Here is a 20,440-nt window from a genome sequence, read left to right as displayed (position 1 = left end):
CACCTGTGTGTTTCTCTGTATCTTGACAAATTTATACACCCCCAGAGTGCTAAGCTCATGCAGCATTTCCTAGGTAACTCCTGTCCTAAATGAGGGCCACTGATGCTCGCCATGAACCATGCCCATCACCCCGCAGGTGATGGCTTACCCCACAAGCTCCCTCAACACTGCATCAGTGAGGCACGGTCCCTGCTACCAGTGTCACAGGGTTTGCTCCTCTGACAAGCCAGGAGGAGGCTTCCTGCTGGCCTGTTCCATGGGCCCTTGGTGCTTGTCTTGTTTCCTGTGGTCATTGATGCAGCTGCTTCTTAGGTGAGAGGAAGAGCAGCCTCAGCAAGACACGTGCTAAGAAAGGCTCTGAGGAGCACTTCACCTGGGCGGTGTTTGAAGACACCCATGTTTGACACTAACCCCCGGGTTTGCTGTTCTTTGTCAAAACAGAATGAACAGGAAGGCAGTGTGAAATGCTTGTGGCTAGTGGTTGTAACTGAAGGAGCCTATCGGTGCACTTCTGCCGTGAGAGGTTAGCCTGTGTAATCTCACACTCACAGGGCTAGGTGCTGATTTTACGTGCTCACCTCGAGGCGCAGACCTGAGTCATTTCCTCCCTAGGTTCAGAAACTAGTTTTGACTCCGAGCAAACTCATCTATTTCGAGCTTCCTCTGAAGAACCTCTGTTCTGTTGTGCCTGCCTTCCCCGCCAGGACCTAGAGCAACAGAATTACAGCACTCTGACGTTGTGCACACAAAGCCGTGCATCTGCATCCTGACTGTTCCCCCCAGACTAAGCCTTACTGTGAGCTGTGCATTCTGAAGAGAGGGGAGAGCTTTAAGGGCAGGAGGAGGGAAACACATCCATTATAAAAGCAAACACAAGTCCTTCATCCCTAAAGGTCACAATTCTTCCAAACAGGGATGAAACAGGCCTGAAAATGTTACTGCCAGCCCTTAAGGACTACTTGGGGTAAACAACACTTCATTATGCCCAAGGTGTTGAAAGACCTGGAAACATGAACACATTGAACACAGGAGATGAGGTTAGTGTGCTTAAAACTGAACATACAGACCTCATCGTCTTCACTGGTTTTTGCTGCAAGGATAAGGCAGGAAATTGCAATGCACTGAAGATACTTTAATTGGGCGTGAAGGGAGAAGAAGAAAACACTGACTAAGGAAGGTGACAGCGCTGGGGGAAGTGATTGCCATGCTACAATAGATGCGCAGGTTTCGAACCTTCATTTCAGTTACAGTTGCTTCTGACTTAGTTTAGCTGCAGAAAGCTTCATTGGAAGCCGGAGACAGAGCAAAGGAATCCAAGGTGAAACAAAACAAGTCCTCTTCTTGCTGCAAGCTTTATTCATGTATCTCACTATGCAGTGCCACAGTACTTACAATGCAGTGTTGCTCCTCAGCTGAGATACTAATTAATATGCTATTAATCTTGAGTATTGATCTGAATAGAACTGGGAGCTGCAAGGCTCAGCTCAACTCCTAACTTTGCTGTTGTTTCAGTGGCAGGAAAAGTTGGCCTCATTGGTTAAAAACAGTGGTTTCCAAACTAAAACACTGAAAGCGATGATGCAAATGTTTTCTGTTGAGCAGAGGCAGGCAGAGGAGGGTTCTTTGTGCCTAGCCCAGCGTTTGGACTGCAGTTCACACAAACACTCCTACCGAGGACTACACATCAGTGAAACCTCATTAAACACTCAGTTCATATATAAATATATATGCTTCAAAGCCTGCCCAGCAAAGCCCCTGCCTGCTCCCTAAATCTGCTGCCAGACATAGTGCCTGCTTTGTGTATAAACTGATTACGTGCTCCTTACATCCCAGTCAGTAACCTAGTGGGGAAAAGGGGACCGGGATTCTCTGCATTTACTGATGCCAGGAACCCGTTAAAGATGCTGGTAGCCAAGGCAAAGGTTTTGGGGTAGAAGTGGAACTGAGAGCTCATTTCTACAATCCACAGAACTGCTCTCCTGTGCCGTGCCAGAGATATCTGTGCCCTGAGGGGAAGAAGAAGTCAGCAGGAAAACACAGTTAGGGCTTTGATGATTTTGTTAACAAATCTCCAAAGGAAGGCTCAGCTCATTCCAGGCACTCTAATTACCAGTTCGGATGTCTGCAGGCTTGGAATGGAGAAAGCTGTTGGCTGTGTCTACAGAGTGAGGGCAAGGGCAAGGTTTGGAGCAGCTCAGCACACTCGGTGGTGTTGCCCACCCAGTCAGGCTCTACCTGTGCTCACGGGGGCTTGGTGCTGGGCTGTACAGGAGCACTGAATGGGGAAGCACCCAGCCCTCCCCCTGCACAGTGCATGTGAGCCCCAGACTGAGCTCTTGCAGACAAGGTGCTGAGCTTGCTTGTTGTTTCCCCCTCCAGAAGCCTCCTGGAGTCAGGAGCAGGTTTTGATTTAACAGCCCTTCAATTTCCTCCAAGCACAATTAATGACGTGCTGTATTTATGTATTTACCATTGATTTGCTGTCCTTACCTGCCCACCACATCTCCCAAACCTACTTGAGTCAAACCGAAACATAAAGCACCTGGTTTATACAGAGCATTAAAAAGACGTACAGCAGGGCAAGCACAGACCCTTCTCCCCTCCATTCCTTAAGCTTAGGCCATGGAGGATGACTTTTGCTTTCAGGTGGATGGGATGGCAGGGCCAGCACTGCATCCCTGCGGTCCCTTAGGGACTTCCAAACGGACAGGGAGACACCTTCAGGGTGAGCGGCTCTGGCTCTCTGGAGGTCCAGGGCGCTTCACAGCAGCTCCCTGAGCCAGCTTCCCTGGTGGGAGACGCTGCCAAACCAAGAGAATGAAAAAGCAATGCCAGTCCTCGTACTCAGAGTGATTTCCTCTCACGGTGCCCTTTCAGCGCTGGGGGCTAGGTCAGGAGCGGCCACAGACGTGTTCGCTGCGCACAGAGCGATCCTGTCCCCCGTTTCCCCCAAGGGGCAGCTCATCATGAAAGCCGTCCCATTGCTACGCGCCGTGCAGCCCAGCTTTCCCCTCCCGCTCTGTCCGAAGTCTTGCTTGAGTAACCCTGGGGCAAGCAGTGCCTGTTGCTGGTTTATCTCGTTCCGCACGCTCAGCTCTCCGTTTGCAGAGCTGTTAAACTGCAATTTGTTATCCCCTCAGTGCCAGTTTCTGGCAAGCAGGGGTCTATTGTTTCTGCACAACAGCTCAGAGATGAATGTTCTTTGGAGGTTTATTAATTCCTATTAACAGTTCTCCTTAAAGCAGTTCAATCTTTCTATCAAAGGCATACAACAGCATCGGAAATGGCACTGTCCGGGCTGGGCAGGTGTTTGTATGAAATAACCATCTCCAAATAATACCCTGTAAGAGAGACCATCTCAGCCTGAAAGGGATCTTTTCAGTGCTCATGTTGTGGTGTCTGTGACAGCAGAAAGAAGACATTATAGCTATAAAATGTCTGCTGCTCTCTGTAAGCAGGGATGGATGTGGGCTCCACATCAGTGCTTTCTGGAGGCTATTATCTCCATTATCTCCATTAAAAACCCCGGCGCTGCATGAACCCTCTGGAAACGGCTCTAAAGCTGAAGCTCTGGGATGTGTGTGCTCCCTGGAAGCAGGAACCGAGCGTGACTTTGGCTTGTGCTGCCGCCGGATGTCGCAGCATCCAACCCCGACTTCCCAGGACATTTGAGCGAAGGGAGAGCCGGAAAGGATTCATCTGCTCAGTTTGGTGCGTTGCAAAGCGGCACTGGAGCCCCGTCAGAGCCATTGGAGCCCCGTCAGAGCCACTGGAGCCCCGTAAGAGCCACTGGAGCCCCGTAAGAGCCACTGGAGCCCCGTCAGCCCCACGGGCTCCAGCCGGGGGTGCAGCAGGATCCCGCCTCCGCCAGGCTGAGGCAAAGCAGCCCCTGCTTCCAGCGCAGCAACAGAAGCGTTCCTGGCCTCTGCCAAGGCCTGGGAGGAGTCCAGGCAGATGGCAGCTGGTGGGAGAGGCGCTTGGAAACACGGTTTGTTTCCTGTGGGCACCCAAGCTGGTTGCTCTGGAAGGAGTTAGGGACTCAACCACAGCATCTATTGCCAGTAGTGTCTTAGACTTTGCTAGATCAGATGGGGTTTGGGTTTATTTAATCGGGAGAATCATAGAATCATAGAATAGTTAGGGTTGGAAAGCACCTTAAGATCATCCAGTTCCAACCCCCCTGCCATGGGCAGGGACACCTCACACTAAACCATCTCACCCAAGGCCTTGCCCAACCTGGCCTTGAGCACTGCCAGGGATGGAGCATTCACAACCTCCCTGGGCAACCCATTCCAGTGCCTCACCACCCGAACAGGAAAGAATTTCCTCCCTATATCCAACCTAAACTTCCCCTGTTTCAGTTTGAACCCGTTACCCCTTGTCCTATCACTACAGTCCCTAATGAAGAGTCCCTCCCCAGCATCCCTATAGACCCCCTTCAGATACTGGAAGGCTGCTCTGAGGTCTCCATGCAGCCTTCTCTTCATGCTGAACAGCCCCAACTTTCTCAGCCCGTTTTCATACGGGAGGTGCTCCAGTCCCCTGATTATGTGACACCCTTACTGCGAGGGTGCTGAGGTGCTGGCACAGGGTGCCCAGAGAAGCTGTGGCTGCCCCATCCCTGGCAGTGCTCAAGGCCCGGTTGGACACAGGGGCTTGGAGCAAGCTGCTCTAGTGGAAGGGGTCCCTGCCCGTGGCAGGGGTTGGAGCTGGAGGAGCTTTAAGGTCCCTTCAACCCAAACAATTCTTGGGTGAAATTACTCAGTGGTGCTTCAAAATTTGTAACTGCTTCATGAAAGCAAAGGTTTGTGCACAGATTCAGCAGGTACACTGAAGCTTGTCACTTAAATGAATTCCCTTCTGGCGGTGCTTGCTGGTGCCTGCTCATGCCATCTGTAAGGTTTGGGACTTGTGTGCTCCAGTGAGAGAGCACAGTGAGTGTTAATGTCAGAGAACGGCATGGCTGCGCTTAACTTCCAGCAAACTGTTTGTCCATTGTTTGCAAGCATGAAATTGTTCCTTGAAGAAAATCTTAAGTTATCCTGAATGTGAAATTCTAAAGTTTTACTCAATCATTTTCCGTGTGAGGAAGCAGAAGAAGATTGCACTAAGTGTACATTGTTCTCTCAGCTTTAATTATAAACCAGTTCTGGTTTTAAGTCCCCAGGTTCATGATCCTAAGGAGATGTATGCATCTAATGAGGCACGAACGCTGCTGAATCACACAGGTATGTTAACAGCAGTGTTACAGCCTGTGTATTTCCTTTTCTCTTTTAATAATTACAGATCAACAAGCCTGAGAAGCTGGACAAGCCAGAGAGCTGCGATAATGTCAAGGTCGTGGTTCGGTGCCGGCCTCTTAATGAACGAGAGAAAGCCACAGGCTACAAAATGGCAGTGAATGTGGATGAAATGAGAGGAACTATAACTGTTCATAAAACAGACTCATCCAATGAGCCTCCCAAGACATTTACATTTGACACGGTGTTTGGACCAGAGAGTAAACAGCTGGATGTCTATAATTTAACTGCAAGACCTATAATTGACTTTGTCCTAGAAGGATATAATGGTAAGTCCCTTGTTGTCAAGGATCCCGCCTGCTGTTCTCTGCATTGTTAGAGTGTCTGCTGATCTTCTTTAATGGAGTTTCACCTCCTGAGGGCTATAGCCCTGCGTTGTTTCTGTTGTTGCCTCTAACTTAAAATAGCCTGAAGGTACTTGCTGTTCTGAGTACTCAGCTGTTGTGCCTCCTATGATCATTTAACAGTGGGAGTTCGATGATGACCAAGACTCAGCTGATGTCAGGTAGCTCTGTGGTTTTATTCTGTGTCTTGTTTGCAAAGGATCTGCACTTTATCTCATTACCAGAATTCTCAGCGGTTCTTCACTGTACAGTTTCAGCCCCCAGGCAGCTGCCAGGGTCCTGCAGTGACTAGGTATGCGTACCAGGCTTATGCATATAACTGCTACCTCTTCTCCTCTGAACTTTGCTGTTTTAAGCTAAGATGACTAGTAAAACACATTTGCTCTACGCACAGATACTCTTTTGCTTCCTAGTGCTGGGAAGAATATGCGTGTGTGTCCTTATGCATGTAAATGTAGTATGTAAAGGAAAGCAAATGCTAGTAAGGAAGCAAATTACTGCTTTCCATAACAGTATGCTATAAACAACAACACATTACAAAGTTCTTAAAGGTCTGTGAAGTGCCTAATAAGCTCTTGTGCTAACACACCTGGGTTTCAGCTGATGAAAATTCATGGCTCAAAATTTCATGGTTCAAAGCTGCACCAGGGGAGGTTTACACTAGACATCAGGAAGTATTTCTTTATGAGAGGGTGGCTAAACACTGGCACCGTCTTCTTAGAGGTGGTTGATGCCCCAAACCTGTCAGTATTTAAGAGGCTTTTGGACAATGGCCTTAAAAACATGCTTTAACTTCTGGTCAGCTCTGAACTGGTCAAGCAGTTGGACTGGAGATGTGTTGTAGGTCTCTTCCAACTGAAGTAATCCATGCAGCTTTGCTGAGCTGCAGCATGAGTAGCTTGACAATGAAAACTGGAGTTTTCAGCAGGGCTAGGCTGAACGTAAGATCCAGTGTATTTCTGCAGAGTCTGGGATCTCGGGAAGGTTTCAGTCTGTCTCTCAAGTCCAAATTATGGTAGGTTTAGAACTGGGCTTGAGCTGTGGCTTTTGCTGTAAAAGCCTTGTGCTGTTTCTGCTGTGGCTAAGATGCTAGCAATGGTTGGGTTTGCAGTTGGTATATAATGGTTTTCCTCTAATTGACCATGTTATTAATTGGGCTTGCCTTAATTACTTGTGTGCGAGACCTAAGAGTGCTTGCACTCCATGCTTTAATAACTTTGCAGAGTTAAACCAAGCTGGCTTTTTCTTGGGTGTCTTGCAGGCTCTATAGGCCAGTGTCTCAGCCCTGTTTGTGGTGGTTGCCCAGCACTTGTTTTGTTGCTGGCCTTGTACAGCATCTACTGGAGTTGGTGGAAAACTTCAGCTCTGTAACAACAGAGGTTTTAGTGTTATCAGGCTAAGAAGGAATGGAGTAAAACTGAAGTTAGCAACTTCTTAGAGTTTGTTTGTATATCTTCTTATCCTTCAGGTACTATTTTTGCATATGGGCAGACTGGAACAGGCAAAACCTTCACCATGGAAGGGGTCCGAGCAGTTCCTGAGCTTCGAGGCATCATTCCCAATTCCTTTGCCCATATATTTGGTCACATTGCCAAGGCAGAGGGGGACACAAGGTAAGCAGCTTCTCTTCACTGCTTCAGTCTTGAGTGTCTGTCTATAGCAGGAGCCTGACCTTAACAATGGCAACTGAAATGGTACCTCTGACCCTAACTGAAAGACTGCTGCTGAGGCAGTTCTCAATGGGGAAGTAGGGTTGTGGTTTATATCACCGCATTATCTTTGCACTCTGTGATTGTGGTTGTTGGACTTCAGCAGCTGTCTCACTAAGAAAGCTGCCCAACTCTTTGTCCTCAGGTTTTTAGTTCGTGTCTCTTACCTGGAAATTTACAATGAAGAAGTGAGGGACCTGCTAGGAAAAGACCAGACGCAGAGATTAGAGGTGAGCTGTAGTTCTGAGTGTGATGTCAGTTTTCAATCAGTGAGCACGATTAGCTTTTAAAAGCCACTGTACCATGGGAAACTGCTGTTGGGGATCTCCAAAGCAGGCTCATTCTAAACTGTTTCTCTCTTAGGTTAAAGAGAGACCTGATGTGGGAGTTTATATCAAAGACCTTTCAGCTTATGTCGTAAACAATGCAGATGATATGGACAGAATCATGACTCTGGGCCACAAGAACCGTACGTAGCCTTGCTGTGGGCAGGTGTATAGCTCGGTCAGAATGAAGTCTGGTTATGAGACTGCAGTAAGAGAGCCAAGTCCTAATGCTTGAAAGCTTGGTCAGCTGAGCACAGCAAAAAGGACATCTCCCCCCAGAGCTCTTTCATGCAGGGGCAGGTAAAGAAGGCTGTGACTCTCACATTGGCCAGTGGCAGTGGCAAAGGGGAGGATGCAGCGAGGGCAGTCAGTGATGTCAGGATTGCTAGTGTGTGTCCTGCTCCTTTATCCCCTTCAGTTCTGGTCAGGATGAACTATCATTGTGCTGTCAGTGGGAGGTGGTTTATGTTTTCTGGAAGATTTCTTAATTAGGCTCAGATCCTTCTACGACCTAATTTTGACTACTGTTGCTCTTGGCATGGATTGCTGTGTTCGTATTGCTCAGGGATCAGCTGTGAGTACCTTTAGGCTACTGATCTTCGTAGCCTTAAAGAAACAGATGAGAACTACTGCTGTTCTTGGGAAGGGAGTCTGTGGTGGGTGTAGAGTTACAGCAGGCTGTAACATTTCTGCTAGTCCAGATTGGAGATGTGCCCAAGAATATGGTTTGCTGCTGAGTCTGAGCATCCCTCTTATGAAAAACCAGGGTTGGGTAAAGAGGTGGAGATAAGTCTCCTTTGAGAGCAGGAAATGTTCCAGGAGCATGTGACTAATTCTGAAGGCGTTGTTGCTTTTTCCCTCTGTTGAAAGGTTCTGTTGGTGCCACAAACATGAACGAGCACAGCTCTCGCTCACACGCCATCTTCACTATCACGATCGAGTGCAGCGAGAAGGGGGTCGATGGTAACATGCACGTGCGCATGGGCAAGCTGCACCTCGTGGACCTCGCCGTGAGTAGGACCAGCTGGGTCTGCCATAATGGGTGGTGGGTATGGCTGCTCGTGTGTGCCTTGCTGAAGGCACAGGAAAGCGTTCGCAGCTAGAGCCCAACTTGTTTGATGCTCGGCTTCTGTGAAGTATTCATTCGAGGCCTTAAATTAGAAGTGTACCAGGAAGAGTCTCTAATGTAGCTAAAGCCTGTCTCAGTAAAAGGGTTCTCTTGCTTCTATAAGTGAATGGGTAAGCTACCATTGAATGGGTAAGCTACATTAGAAATTGCTCTGGGCAGCAGAGCTGGGGCTTTGCAAGAGTGGGGGTTTTCTTGTAAGAGGGTTGTGAGCGTGCAGTTCATCACTTGTGGGTTCCCTCCCTCTGCCACTCACTTTGAACCAGTGTAATTGTGCTGGTACAATGCGTCTTTAGCCCCAGCTTTGTACTGGAGTATTTTTCCTTGGAGAAGATGCAGCAAGTGGAGGCTACAGGCATTCAATGTCTACATATTAACCTTATTTACATAGTGTATATTTAGGTTACTCTGGGAAACTCTCCAAAAATAATTGCAGTGTGGCTTTTCTCCCTTGATCTGCTGTTAAAGTCTGGAGGTAGTGCCTGGCAGCTCCACCTGAGGTGCCTCATAACTGCTGCCTTGCTTCTCATAATGTTGCTGTTCATGGAGACAAGATCTGCATTAATTTGAGCAATCCAGGATTTTCTGGCACTGAGGCTTCATTTAAGATCTATTTAACTTGTCTCTTTAACAATGTGTGAGGTGCTTAGCCAGGTCCTCTAATAATGGAGGAGGTGGTTAGTGACATGGCTGCTGGCAGCACTTCGGGTGTAGTTGATCCTATTTGGAGGGAAATGATCTGTTGTAACTCCTGCTTCCTGTTCCCTTTCCAGGGTTCTGAAAGACAGGCAAAAACTGGAGCCACAGGGCAGCGCCTGAAGGAAGCTACCAAGATCAACCTCTCTCTTTCCACACTGGGGAATGTTATCTCTGCACTGGTGGATGGCAAGAGCACCCACGTGCCCTACCGTAACTCCAAACTTACACGGCTCCTTCAGGATTCTCTGGGCGGCAATTCCAAAACCATGATGGTAAGCTGAGAGGTGCAAGTTGTACAGGGATAGCATAGTGACTTTGCCATGAGGACAGTGTGGCATTTACCTCTTGATTTAGAGCTGGGTTCAGCTTAGAGATCATTCTGAGCATCCTTTTCTACTTTTTGCCTCTGTACAGACGAGATTCAAACCACAGTGCAAATGTGCATGTGTTTGTAAGATCTAATAGAAGCTGTGCTTGGGTAGCCAAAAGCAGCTTTGGTGTAGGGAAGCTTAGGGAAGAGTAGCAATGTGAGGTTGGCAGGGTTGGGGATAGGTCCCTGAAATTACCTGTTCTGGGCTCTGCCCCTTTGCCCTCTGGTAACTTGGTCTTCCCTGTGTCACAGTGTGCAAACATTGGACCAGCTGACTACAACTATGATGAGACTATCAGCACTCTCAGGTATGCAAACCGAGCCAAGAACATCAAGAACAAAGCCAGGATCAATGAGGATCCTAAGGATGCTCTGCTTCGCCAGTTTCAGAAAGAAATTGAAGAGCTGAAGAGGAAACTGGAGGAAGGTGAGTTTCTCCTTCCTCCTGGTGTATCTCTTCATGGCAATGCTCATTCTGCTTGAGTGTGAACATTCTCTGCTGGTGTAAGATATGTCACAGGAGTTTGGTAGCTGGTGCAGGGCAGTATCCTGGTTCTGTTGGCCCTACTGGGTTCCTGGAGACGAAGGGTGTTGCATAGACTTGGCTAGATCAAATGGGTTTCAGGTCTGACACTACCCTCAGTGACAGGTGCTGTAGCTGAGCATGTAACTAGCATTTCCAGAGCAGCTATCTTGGGTGCCCCAAAGGCAGTGTTCAGGGCCAGGTTTGATGAGGCTTGGAGCAACCTGCTCTAGTGGAAGGCATCGCTGCCTGTGGCAGGGGTTGGAACTGGATGAGCTTTAGGGTCGCTTCCAACACAAACCAGTCTGGGATTCTGTGGTGTTAAATATTGGATTCTATTCAGTTTGGTTTCCAAATTCAGCCTGAAACATCTGAATGTTATGTCTGCAATGGCAACAGTGACAGGCATTTGTGAAATTAGATATTTTTCTCAATTAACAGCCACTGAACTTCATGTATACAAGTGTGTGATTAAGTTGCAGGTCTGTGTGAACTTTGTTCCCCTGAATGTTTTCCCTTCCATCTCGGGTATGGGAAGATCCTGCTAGAAAGACTTTGTAGCTTAACACTTTAGCAGTGCAAATATTATTTATTTCCTATAAAAAACACCCACTTGAGCTTTAACATACACACATTGACTGCTTATCTTGATTTTTCCTGAAGTTCCTGAGCTATGGCCAGCTGTCTGTGTTCAACAGTGAATGACTTCTGCAGGTGGTGTTGGACATTGCTGGGTTTGGACAGATGCTGCAGTCACACTGAAAAGCTGAATGAGGTGAAGGAAAGCACATCAAAAAGCACCTTCTTCTGTTCTAGGGGAAGAGATATCTGGTTCTGAGAGCAGTGACTCTGAAGAGGAGGATGAAGATGATGAAGGGGAGATTGGAGAGGATGGGGAGAAGCGGAAGAAACGGCGAGGTAAGGCAGTAGAGATTCCTGTCAGTGCCACCAGCCTCCTCTTGTCTAGGAGCTGGTGCCAGGAACTGTAGCTGGAGCCAGGTGGGGAAAAGTGGAGGTATAAAGCTGCCCTACTGCCGCTGCAATTATCATGCCTCTCCTAGAAACCAAGCTGTTTGGTACTGTCTCTGTTAGATGGACAGCTCTGGACCTGTATAGAATCTGCTTCCACTTGGGTAGCTGTGCTTGTGGTAACATCTCCTTTGTGGTGGCTCCTTGGTTGCCGCAAGGTGGCTGTGTATGGCTTGTGATTGGTGGTGTGGAACTTCCCCTGCTCATGGAGGTGGGAGGAAGAAGGCACCTAACATCAGTGGTAGGCAGATGTGGTTTTTATAACCAAGGGAATGGTTGGAGGGGAATTTTGGCTGTGGTTTAGGCAAAGGATTCGTCTGTCTTATGGATGTTCAGTAACTGACTCTTCTGGTGTCCTGTTTTATGTTGATAGAGGAAAAACCTGACCTTTGGGTATCTCTGCAAGCTGAAAAGCTGAATGGGAACTGCGCATCCCTTGTTTGGGAGCACTTTGGAAATCCTGTGGTGAAGTGGACTTTGTCCTGCATCAGTGCTGAACTACTGTGTGACATCTAAACCCCAGGGGATATTGCTGGACTTAGAACTGCCGGTCACTGTGTCCCATGGGATGCTGTGGCTTCCAGGGAGCTTGCTATGCCCCTAAAACCTTCACAGGGAGTAGAGAAGTCCAGTGCTACACCTCAACTTACAGCTTCTCTAGTAAACTAATTTTGACATTCAAACTGCCTTCCTGTCCTGAAGCACTTGCATCTCTTAAATGATTGCTGTTAAAGCATTCCTGCTTCAGATGCACTGACATTTTGGTGTCTGCCCAAGTGGAGTTGTAAATGCCCTTTGCTATTTTGGTGTTAATGCTTTTGGTGATAGTTGTAACAACTTGTACTTCATTTTTCACCTTTTGGTAATTTCTAGAAACAAAAAGATGGAGCACTGTCTCCATCAAGAACCAAACCCTGCCCAAATCTCCTCCCAAGAGGAGAACGCCTTCAAAATCTTGCTTGGATTAGCAGGACAAACAACTGACTTCCAAACAAGCTGCTCTAGTTAAGCTCCCTATGTAAGGGTGCTACTTAGGAGTACACACAGTAGCTGTCCCCGTGTAAGCTGATTCTGCCTTCTAGAGGGGAACATGTACATTGCCATCTACATAAGACTGTAAAGGACTCCTGGTCACAGAATCCTCTGCTGCTGCAGATATCCACAGCCTTCTCCACTGTGATCTGGTTTTCTGTGCTGTTGTTGCCTGAGATGGAAGCTGCCTTGGCATGTTGATTCAAGCTGTAGGCTGGTTAAGATGGGTTTTAACTGAAGTGTCTTTTTGAGCATGCCATTTTGTGCTGGGAAAATGGTGGCTTTGCAAGCTGAATCTGGGAGGGATCCTAGCAAATGCTTCCTAATGGGAACTTGTGCCTTTCTGAAATAGGTTGCTGGCCCTTCTGGGTTTCTTCCCTTTAGAACTAACTTCCCATCTGCATGTTTCTTCCTCTCTGGGTCTTTCTGTGGGATGCATTTCTGTTTTCCAGGCAGTAGCAGCAGCAGTAGTTCAGACTCTACATGCTCTGTCATAGAGAAACCTCTGGATAAGTCCTTCACTAGTGAGTGGGAGCTCTTAAGTCCTTTAAGCTTTGGCCTCTTCATAATCCGCACACTCCATTTCGCAATGCTGCGTGCTTCCTGCTGTGTCTGTTGGAAAGATGAACCTGAACCTTCAGCTCTGCTAAAGCATGCCTTTCCTTTGCTGCTTCCATGCTTGAAACAGTTGTTCAGTGTGCACTTTGTTAGCCAGCTATGTGAGAGAATAGGAAGCAATTGGGTGCGCTGCTTGAGCAAGATTTAAAGACAATGAAGAAATAATAGGTTAAAAAAAAAAACCAACAACCCAGTTTGCAACTTGTGTTAAATGATCCTTCTAAAATATCAGGAAAGTCTGAGCTAACTTTATGGGAGCTGCTCCAACATGAGTTCATTAAAAGGGCAGCTAGGCAGGTGACATGGGTTGTGCTATGGTACATTGCACTCTGCCTGCTCAAATTTAGTTTTTGAGAAGGCAGATGGAGCTGTGAACAATCAACATAAGGTTTAGGATTATACTTGCGAAGAAAACATCTAATGCTTGGTGGTGGTTGGGGTTTAACTGCCCCATGGCATTAAGTTATTGGTCATTGTGGAACTTAGTTCAGAGGAACAAGGGTCTACATTTTGGTCTAGAAGAAGGCAAGTCGGGTCTGCTTCTGGCCAGAGAGAGGGCTCTGTGCCTTTAAAACCCTTACAGTCAGTGATGGCTGAAGAAATAAATCACGTCTTGGGACTCTGCTTTTAGAGACTTCACCCATTTTTGTGGTTATCCTGAATAGATGCAGTCCCTTCTCCCCACTGTGTGGAGAGTCTGGGAAGTATTGCTGTGTAATTCAATCACACTTACCCTAGTTACATTAGTGGAAAGCATCAGCTCAGAGAAAACATGGTAGCAGGTTAGGAAGGATCACAACCTAAGGGAGACCCTTAGTGGGTCTGCAGTGGTTGGGTTGGAATCTGCTTGCTTCAAACTTGCTCTTTCAAAGCTTGCTTGAAACCTGAGTATTTTATTTGGGTGAGGACAGTTAATAGCAAACTGCTGCTGTGGCAGTGGACGGATGAGTGCATCTCCTGTGGATTTGGAGAGAGCTTTGCTGTGGAAGTTGCACTGGGCTTTTGGTGCTTAGGATAAGTGTGGCTATATGTGGTTTGGGATATTAACTGTCCTCCAGTGTGACCCCTTTGCATGTGGTGTCTTTCACTATCCCCTTCCTGTCCTGCCTTTTTTTGCTGTCCTTGCTTGAATAACCAAACCTGCCTATATACCTCTATGGAAGCATCAGTTACTGCAAATTAACCTACTAATACCCTGTGTAATTAAATGGAGAAATCTTGTGCTGAGACTCCCTATGTGCAACTGTCATGTATCTTGCAAAGAATTGGCTTGAAACCTTGGTTAAAACTGTGAAGGTGTCTGCTGAATGCTAATATTTTACAGGTAATATAACAGAATTGGCTGTCTTGAGTGGGAGGGAAAGCATTAAGTCTCTTGTTGAAGAAATCCACCCTCTAATTGTTTCTTAGGGCATGATCTTTGCGGCAGGCTCCTAATGTACACTTAGATTCTGCATTGCATTGAATGGGCAGGAGAATGCAAGAGTGAGCTGAAGATTATCCTGGATATGCAAAGCACTCTGAAGTACAGAAACTTTCTCTGCTTTAGCATAAAATCACGATGCGTTCATGTTGCCTCTAATCGAGTTCTTTAAAGTGATGATTATCCTGTGTTTTCTACTCTAGAAACATGCATAAACAAATGTTGTTTGTTCTGATGCTGATGATCTCTGTCCAAAATGATCAAAGCAGTAATATATTTTCTTTCCTCCTCTTTTTATGGTATGCTGCCTCTCCACGATTTGCTTTCTACTTCCTCTTAATGCAAGATCAAGCAGGTTGGTGTAATGGATTTCCACCTCCTCAGAATACCCTTGTAGAGCTTGGGAAAGTGCCTTACAGCTTGGTTTAGTTCACCTTTTTCTCCTATTCTGGGAACAACTTCTTGAGCATGTTCTGAGCATACATACTATGTCATGCAAAAACACTCCCTTGACAGTCAATGGCTTCTCTTAGTTTCTAGGCATCTGGATTCTATGGGGTTTTTTTCATGTCTGGAGAAGAACAAAACCAGAAACCAAAGGATTTGCTTGTAGTGACTAAAGGGAGATGTAGGATTTCAGAGAGACCTGTGGATCTGAGGAAATGCGTGTAGGCTGGGTCTTGGTGTTACCCTGGGATTACAGTGAAAGCTGACCAAGGACTTGCAGAGTGACTTCCAGGAGCAGCCTCACACTTTGTTTCTAAATGAGGTGCTTGGGACCAGCCCTTCAGGCCGATGGGCTCAGTGAGCTGCTCTGGCCACTTCCTTTGGAACCCTCCGTGAAATGTACCTGGTTTGCTGTAGTAGTGAAGTAGTAGTAATGTTGTAAAGGCACAGTTGATAAGTCTCAGCAAACCTTCCTGCAGTGGGAATGCCAATTGAAACTTGAGTATGTAACTCTTGATAGCTTGGCTCTCGTAGCTGTAGGTCAAGGCAGCTTTTGTTTTCCTTTATTCACCGTAATGTACCCAGTCAGAACATGAGAGTTTCCAGCTCAGACTTTGGGCAGTGGTCCTTCTCCAAGTGTTCTGTGTTGTCTGTTTTGAGGTCATTATGTTTTAGTTATGCAGCATTCCTTCTCTGTAGGAACTGGTGACAACTGGTCAATGTTAAAATGGGATTTGAAAGACTGAGTTGTGCCTGGCTTGGAGCTGACATCTAATTAAATATGTTAAATGCAAGTATTGAATCTGAACCTGGAAAAATAAAATGCCATGCTATAGAAACTGTCTTATTTGTCTGTGAACTGATTTGTTTTCCCTGTCTCTTTCCAAAGGCAAAAAGAAAGTTTCCCCTGATAAGATGGTAGAGATGCAAGCAAAGATTGAAGAGGAGAGAAAAGCTCTTGAAACTAAGCTTGACATGGAAGAAGAAGAAAGAAATAAAGCCAGAGCTGAGCTGGAGAAGAGAGAAAAAGACTTGCTTAAAGCTCAGTGAGTATCCCTCTCTGAGCAGTTTGGGGTTTTCATTCTTTAACTACAACTCGGTTCTGGATATCTGGAAATGCCTGGTGAGGTGCCTTTGTATAAACTGAACAGCTGAAAAGCCACTGAGATCACAGTGGCCCATGGAAATAGGGTAGTCCTGCTGCCAGAGGCTGCTTCAGCAGCAGCCAGCATTCCTGGTTGGCATCTCAGCTGCCTTGCCTTGATCTCTGTTCATTCACTTCCATTCTGCAGCTGCCTCTGGGCACTGCTGTGCTGGCGGGGCCCTTGGGGAGGGGGTGCCTTGGGCATCCAGGCAATGTCACTGTGGACTCCCAGCCCCTCACAGAGGGGCTTTAGCTAGAGAGACTTCTCTGCTGACCCAGTTTGCTTGTGGGAAAGCTGGAGCTCAGGGAACTCCCTGCATTCACTTGCGCTGCCTCACCCCCACTTAAACCCTTGACAGCAAGACAAGTTTTTCCAGCCCTGCAAATGCCGTCTGGGCTGTAAAACTGAGCTGGACCTGCTGCCTTGTGAGCACTGTGGGATAAAGTTTTACACTTGCCTGTCTCTAGACAAGAGCACCAGTCCCTCTTGGAGAAACTGTCTGCACTGGAGAAGAAAGTGATTGTAGGAGGAGTGGACTTGCTGGCAAAAGCAGAGGAGCAAGAGAAGCTTCTAGAAGAATCAAATATGGAACTGGAAGAACGAAGGAAGAGAGCAGAACAGCTTCGCAAGGAGCTTGAGGAGAAGGAGGTGGGGTTATATGCTGTAGCTGTCTGAAAACAGCAGTGGCAGGACGCAGTGTTGTGCCTTAGCATTGCTCCTGTGCATGAAACATGGCTCTGCTCTGAAAAATGTAGCAGAAGTGAATGGCTTCAGAGGCCACACAATGCCACTGCAATCACTGTGGGGCATAGCCAGGGCTCCAGGCCCTTGGCAAATGCTTTCCTTTGTTCAAGTAGTTTCTTTTCTTGTTCATAGCATTGCAGATAGTTTCTTTGGTTATGTTGATGTATGGATGTCTGTGTTGAATCTTGCACACAGCAAGAACGCTTGGACATCGAGGAGAAGTACACCAGTCTCCAGGAAGAAGCACAGGGGAAAACCAAAAAGCTGAAGAAAGTCTGGACCATGCTTATGGCTGCAAAATCGGAGGTTAGTGTCTGAGGCTCTCAGCCTGGGATCACATGAGGGACTACAGCTGGGAGGGGGGTAAGCCATCAGCTTTGTAACACAAAGATCTAATGAAGTCTGGTGTCAGAACTTCACAGGGGCATGTTGGAGAGCATTCCCCCAGCCCAGGCTGAAAGGAACAATGTGTGAGACGGATGCACACAGAAGGAAAAACACCGGGTGTTTTGTTTGAGCTGCCAGCCAACAGCTTTCCAAATCTCCTGCTTTGCAGCAGCCCAGTGCTCCTCTGCTCTTAGCTGTCTGTCTGTTCTCCCTGCTGCCCTTGTTACCTCTTGCTCAGTCACTGGACGAAAGTGTCCTTTGGCTGGTATCTTGAGCTCCTGTTTCACAAAATTGCATTTTGTCTTAGGGATCAGAGGTTTTCCTTGAAATCTTGCCAGGGATATAACTTGGCTCACACTCTTCATCTGCTCTTAGCTGGTGCAGAGCTTGGGTTGGCAGAAAGTCAGCTTCAGTTTTATGAAGCTGAGAACTTAAAGTTGCTCTCAGCCATCTCTGAGCTGGAACTTTCCAGAGGGTTTATTCTTCAGAGATAAAATATTCTATACTTATAACCAGAGTTTGCTTTTGTTTCCTGAAATCTTCATATAGGCCGAAGACTCTTCTCTTTTAGGCTTTTACCATGTCTTAAGCTAGCTCTGATCCTCTCAAATGCTCTCATCTGGTTTATTTTCAGATGGCAGATCTCCAGCAAGAGCATCAGAGAGAGATTGAAGGATTACTAGAGAATATTCGGCAGCTGAGCAGGGAACTTCGTCTTCAGATGCTTATCATAGACAACTTCATTCCTCAGGACTACCAGGTAAAGACAGAGAACCAAAGCCTGTGGCATAAGATTGTGCTGTGCATGCCGAGCCCTCCAGCTTTTATTCTGTCCACTGAATGGAATGAGTTGGCTCTTGTCTCTTCATGAGGTGTTCACAGTGCACTGATGGACACTTGTCTGTTAGGTTGTGGCACAGATGACTAGTTGTATGCTGCTGTGAGCTTTCCTTTGCTGTGGCTCAGCTAAGCAACGTGGTGGCATTCATGTGTTGGTGTCATTATCTGGGTTGTTAGAACCAGGTGATGCTGAAGTAAGAAAAGATGCTGCTGACAAGTGACTCTTGTAACCTGGTGGGCTTCCAAGTGAAGTTTATTACTATCCTGATGGCACTGGCTTAATGGGAAGCCCATACTTTTGTGGGAATTCCAATTTGGGAGTGGTGTTTTTCTCTTCTGTAGGCTTTAAAGTATAAATAGGTGTGTTTGAACAGGATATGTTTGTCTTGATTAAAGGCAACTTCAATGATCAAAACTGTTGTTAAGCAGCTTGTCCAGGCCTTTAGGGATGTATGTTCTGGAGAATGCATCTGAAGTCTAGAACAATTACTGTTCTAATTTCTTCCTAGGAAATGATTGAAAACTATGTTCACTGGAATGAAGACATTGGAGAATGGCAGCTGGTAAGTTTGCTGGCTGTAGAAGCCAGTGTTAGCAGGAGTTTCTAAGGAGTTAAATTGAGCCCAGAAGTAAACTGCTAAAGCTGTAGTCACTTTTACTGTGCACAGCAGGCTCTGCTAACAGACCTTCTTTCTTTCTTTAAGAAATGTGTTGCATATACAGGGAACAACATGAGGAAACAGACTCCTGTCCTGGATAAGAAAGAAAAAGATGTGAGTGACTCTTTCTAAGCATGTGTTAAACTGTGTGTGGCCAAATTCTGCTACCTGTGCCTGTGTATTGATAGAGAAACTGCCCAATTTCTTCTTTGGAAGAGAGCAGTCTTCCTAGTGTTAGAAAAGCACTGTGGATCGGGGCATAAAATGATTCTGATGTTCCTGTTTTGTGGGTGTTTTGCCTTTTTAGCCCTTTGAAGTGGACCTTTCCCATGTTTACTTAGCCTACACTGAAGAAAGCTTGAGGCAATCACTGATGAAGCTGGAGAGGCCAAGGACTTCAAAAGGAAGATCCAGGCCCAAGACGGGTAGAAGGTGAAGAACTTTGGAGTATCTATATGGGGGATTTACCCAGGGGAAGGCTTAAGTCTGTGCATGCAAACTGACCATAGATCTTCAAACGGTTGCTTAGTGAGAAGACACAATGCTAACATTTTGCGCGGTATAAAGTTTATCTGTGCTGAGTATGACAGAACCAAGCTGAAGTCTCTTTACCACAGCAGGATCTTGTCCAGAAAGACTTGTCTGGGTGTTTTTCTGATGCCCTTTTGCTGTATTCCCCTCTTCTGGCTCCTTGCTTTATTTTACTGTGGTCTGTGGTTCAGTTCGACACCTGACTCATCGACTGATGTTACTGGAAAGTTACGTGCTGTTGGGGGAGATTTCAGCATGGGTTTCCTTGGTTATTTTTGGTTTTGACAAATACTTGGAAGAGTAACGTTGTGTAGTTTTAACTTGAGATGTGACTGGTCCCTGTCTTTCCTAGACAGCCTCATGATGTGTGTATGGTGCTATTTTTCCCTTTCCTTTCTGCTCTCCAAACAGAAAACGTTCGGCAAAGCCAGGAGCTGTCATTGACTCTCTGCTGCAGTAGGTGTGACCTGTTCAGAATTGCCGTATAAATCAGTGAGTGTGTAAGATTGGGCCAGAATATGGAGTTCAAGAGGTGGCACAGTTTGGCTATAAAATCCATACCTTGCTGGTATGGAGCTTTATTTTAAAGAAATGTATTTTTCCTTAGTTGCCCGTATATTGTATGTTATATTAACATAATATTAAACTGGTATGTATGATGGTTGTGAAATTCTATGTGTTAACGTGTTGTGCAGGGAAACTGTTGCTGGCAGTCCTTGTTGAGATGTAGAAAATAAGGGTTCTAGATGCGTGTTTAAGTGCTGTAGACGTGTTAGCTCAAAACAGTTGATGAAATCCTACAGTTAGAGGCAGGTAAATCTGATTTATGCCCTGCTTTGCACATAACTGGCAGCTTTCACTCTTGTCCTCTGTTGCACTGATCTGTGTTTGAATGTGGTTGCTGCAAACCTTTAGGAGCATCAAACCCTTTTATTTAAATGCCCCTCACTGTGGCTATTAACCTGATGGTGTTGTGTATGGAATACACAGTCCTTTTCCCTTCCTTTGCTGTCTTGCTGTACAAAGAAAAAGTAGTTGCATAGGGGAAACATGCACTACAAAAGTCTGAGGCTTCTGGGAAGGGACCATTCTCTGTTTAAGTGCAACAGAAAACAAACGTGTCTAAGTACTGCTTTTATCTTTGTCTGTATGCCCATGATCTGGCACTGTGGGGAATGGGGGCTCTGA

General features: G+C 46.5%; 1 protein-coding gene across 2 annotated transcripts; it reads left to right on the top strand.

Annotated features, from left to right (window-relative positions):
- The first annotated feature begins 5,258 nt into the window (after positions 1–5,258).
- KIF3A (kinesin family member 3A) lies at positions 5,259–19,922 on the top strand. 2 transcript variants are annotated; one of them, XM_057415850.1, is made up of 18 exons: positions 5,259–5,569; positions 7,113–7,257; positions 7,499–7,583; positions 7,717–7,822; positions 8,550–8,689; positions 9,579–9,776; positions 10,127–10,301; positions 11,214–11,315; positions 12,911–12,982; positions 14,846–14,854; positions 15,836–15,992; positions 16,559–16,739; positions 17,031–17,141; positions 17,857–17,982; positions 18,572–18,625; positions 18,767–18,835; positions 19,029–19,153; positions 19,664–19,922. In XM_057415850.1, exons 1-18 carry the CDS (start codon positions 5,392–5,394, stop codon positions 19,710–19,712), a joined length of 2,082 nt encoding a protein of 693 aa, XP_057271833.1. In that variant the 5' UTR covers positions 5,259–5,391; the 3' UTR covers positions 19,713–19,922. The 2 variants fall into 2 exon arrangements, with proteins under 2 accessions (XP_057271833.1, XP_057271834.1); XM_057415851.1 differs by lacking the exons at positions 12,911–12,982; positions 14,846–14,854 and having other exon boundaries at positions 5,260–5,569.
- Positions 19,923–20,440: the final 518 nt, after the last annotated feature.

Source organism: Pezoporus wallicus, unplaced genomic scaffold (assembly GCF_028554395.1).
Source record: "Pezoporus wallicus isolate ANWC-B61680 ecotype Strahan unplaced genomic scaffold, APGP_CSIRO_Pwel_v1 contig_9052, whole genome shotgun sequence".
Lineage (NCBI taxonomy): Eukaryota > Metazoa > Chordata > Aves > Psittaciformes > Psittacidae > Pezoporus > Pezoporus wallicus.
This window is presented reverse-complemented; position numbering and strand designations above follow the sequence as displayed.

Excerpts from the sequence above, each read along its gene's own strand:
- KIF3A (XM_057415850.1), top strand. The coding sequence starts at position 5,392 with ATGGCAGTGAATGTGGATGAAATGAGAGGAACTATAACTGTTCATAAA. Across the intron at positions 8,690-9,578 it reads TGCACCTCGTGGACCTCGCC|GGTTCTGAAAGACAGGCAAA; the intron begins GTGAGTAGGACC and ends TTCCCTTTCCAG. Across the intron at positions 15,993-16,558 it reads AAAGACTTGCTTAAAGCTCA|ACAAGAGCACCAGTCCCTCT; the intron begins GTGAGTATCCCT and ends GCCTGTCTCTAG.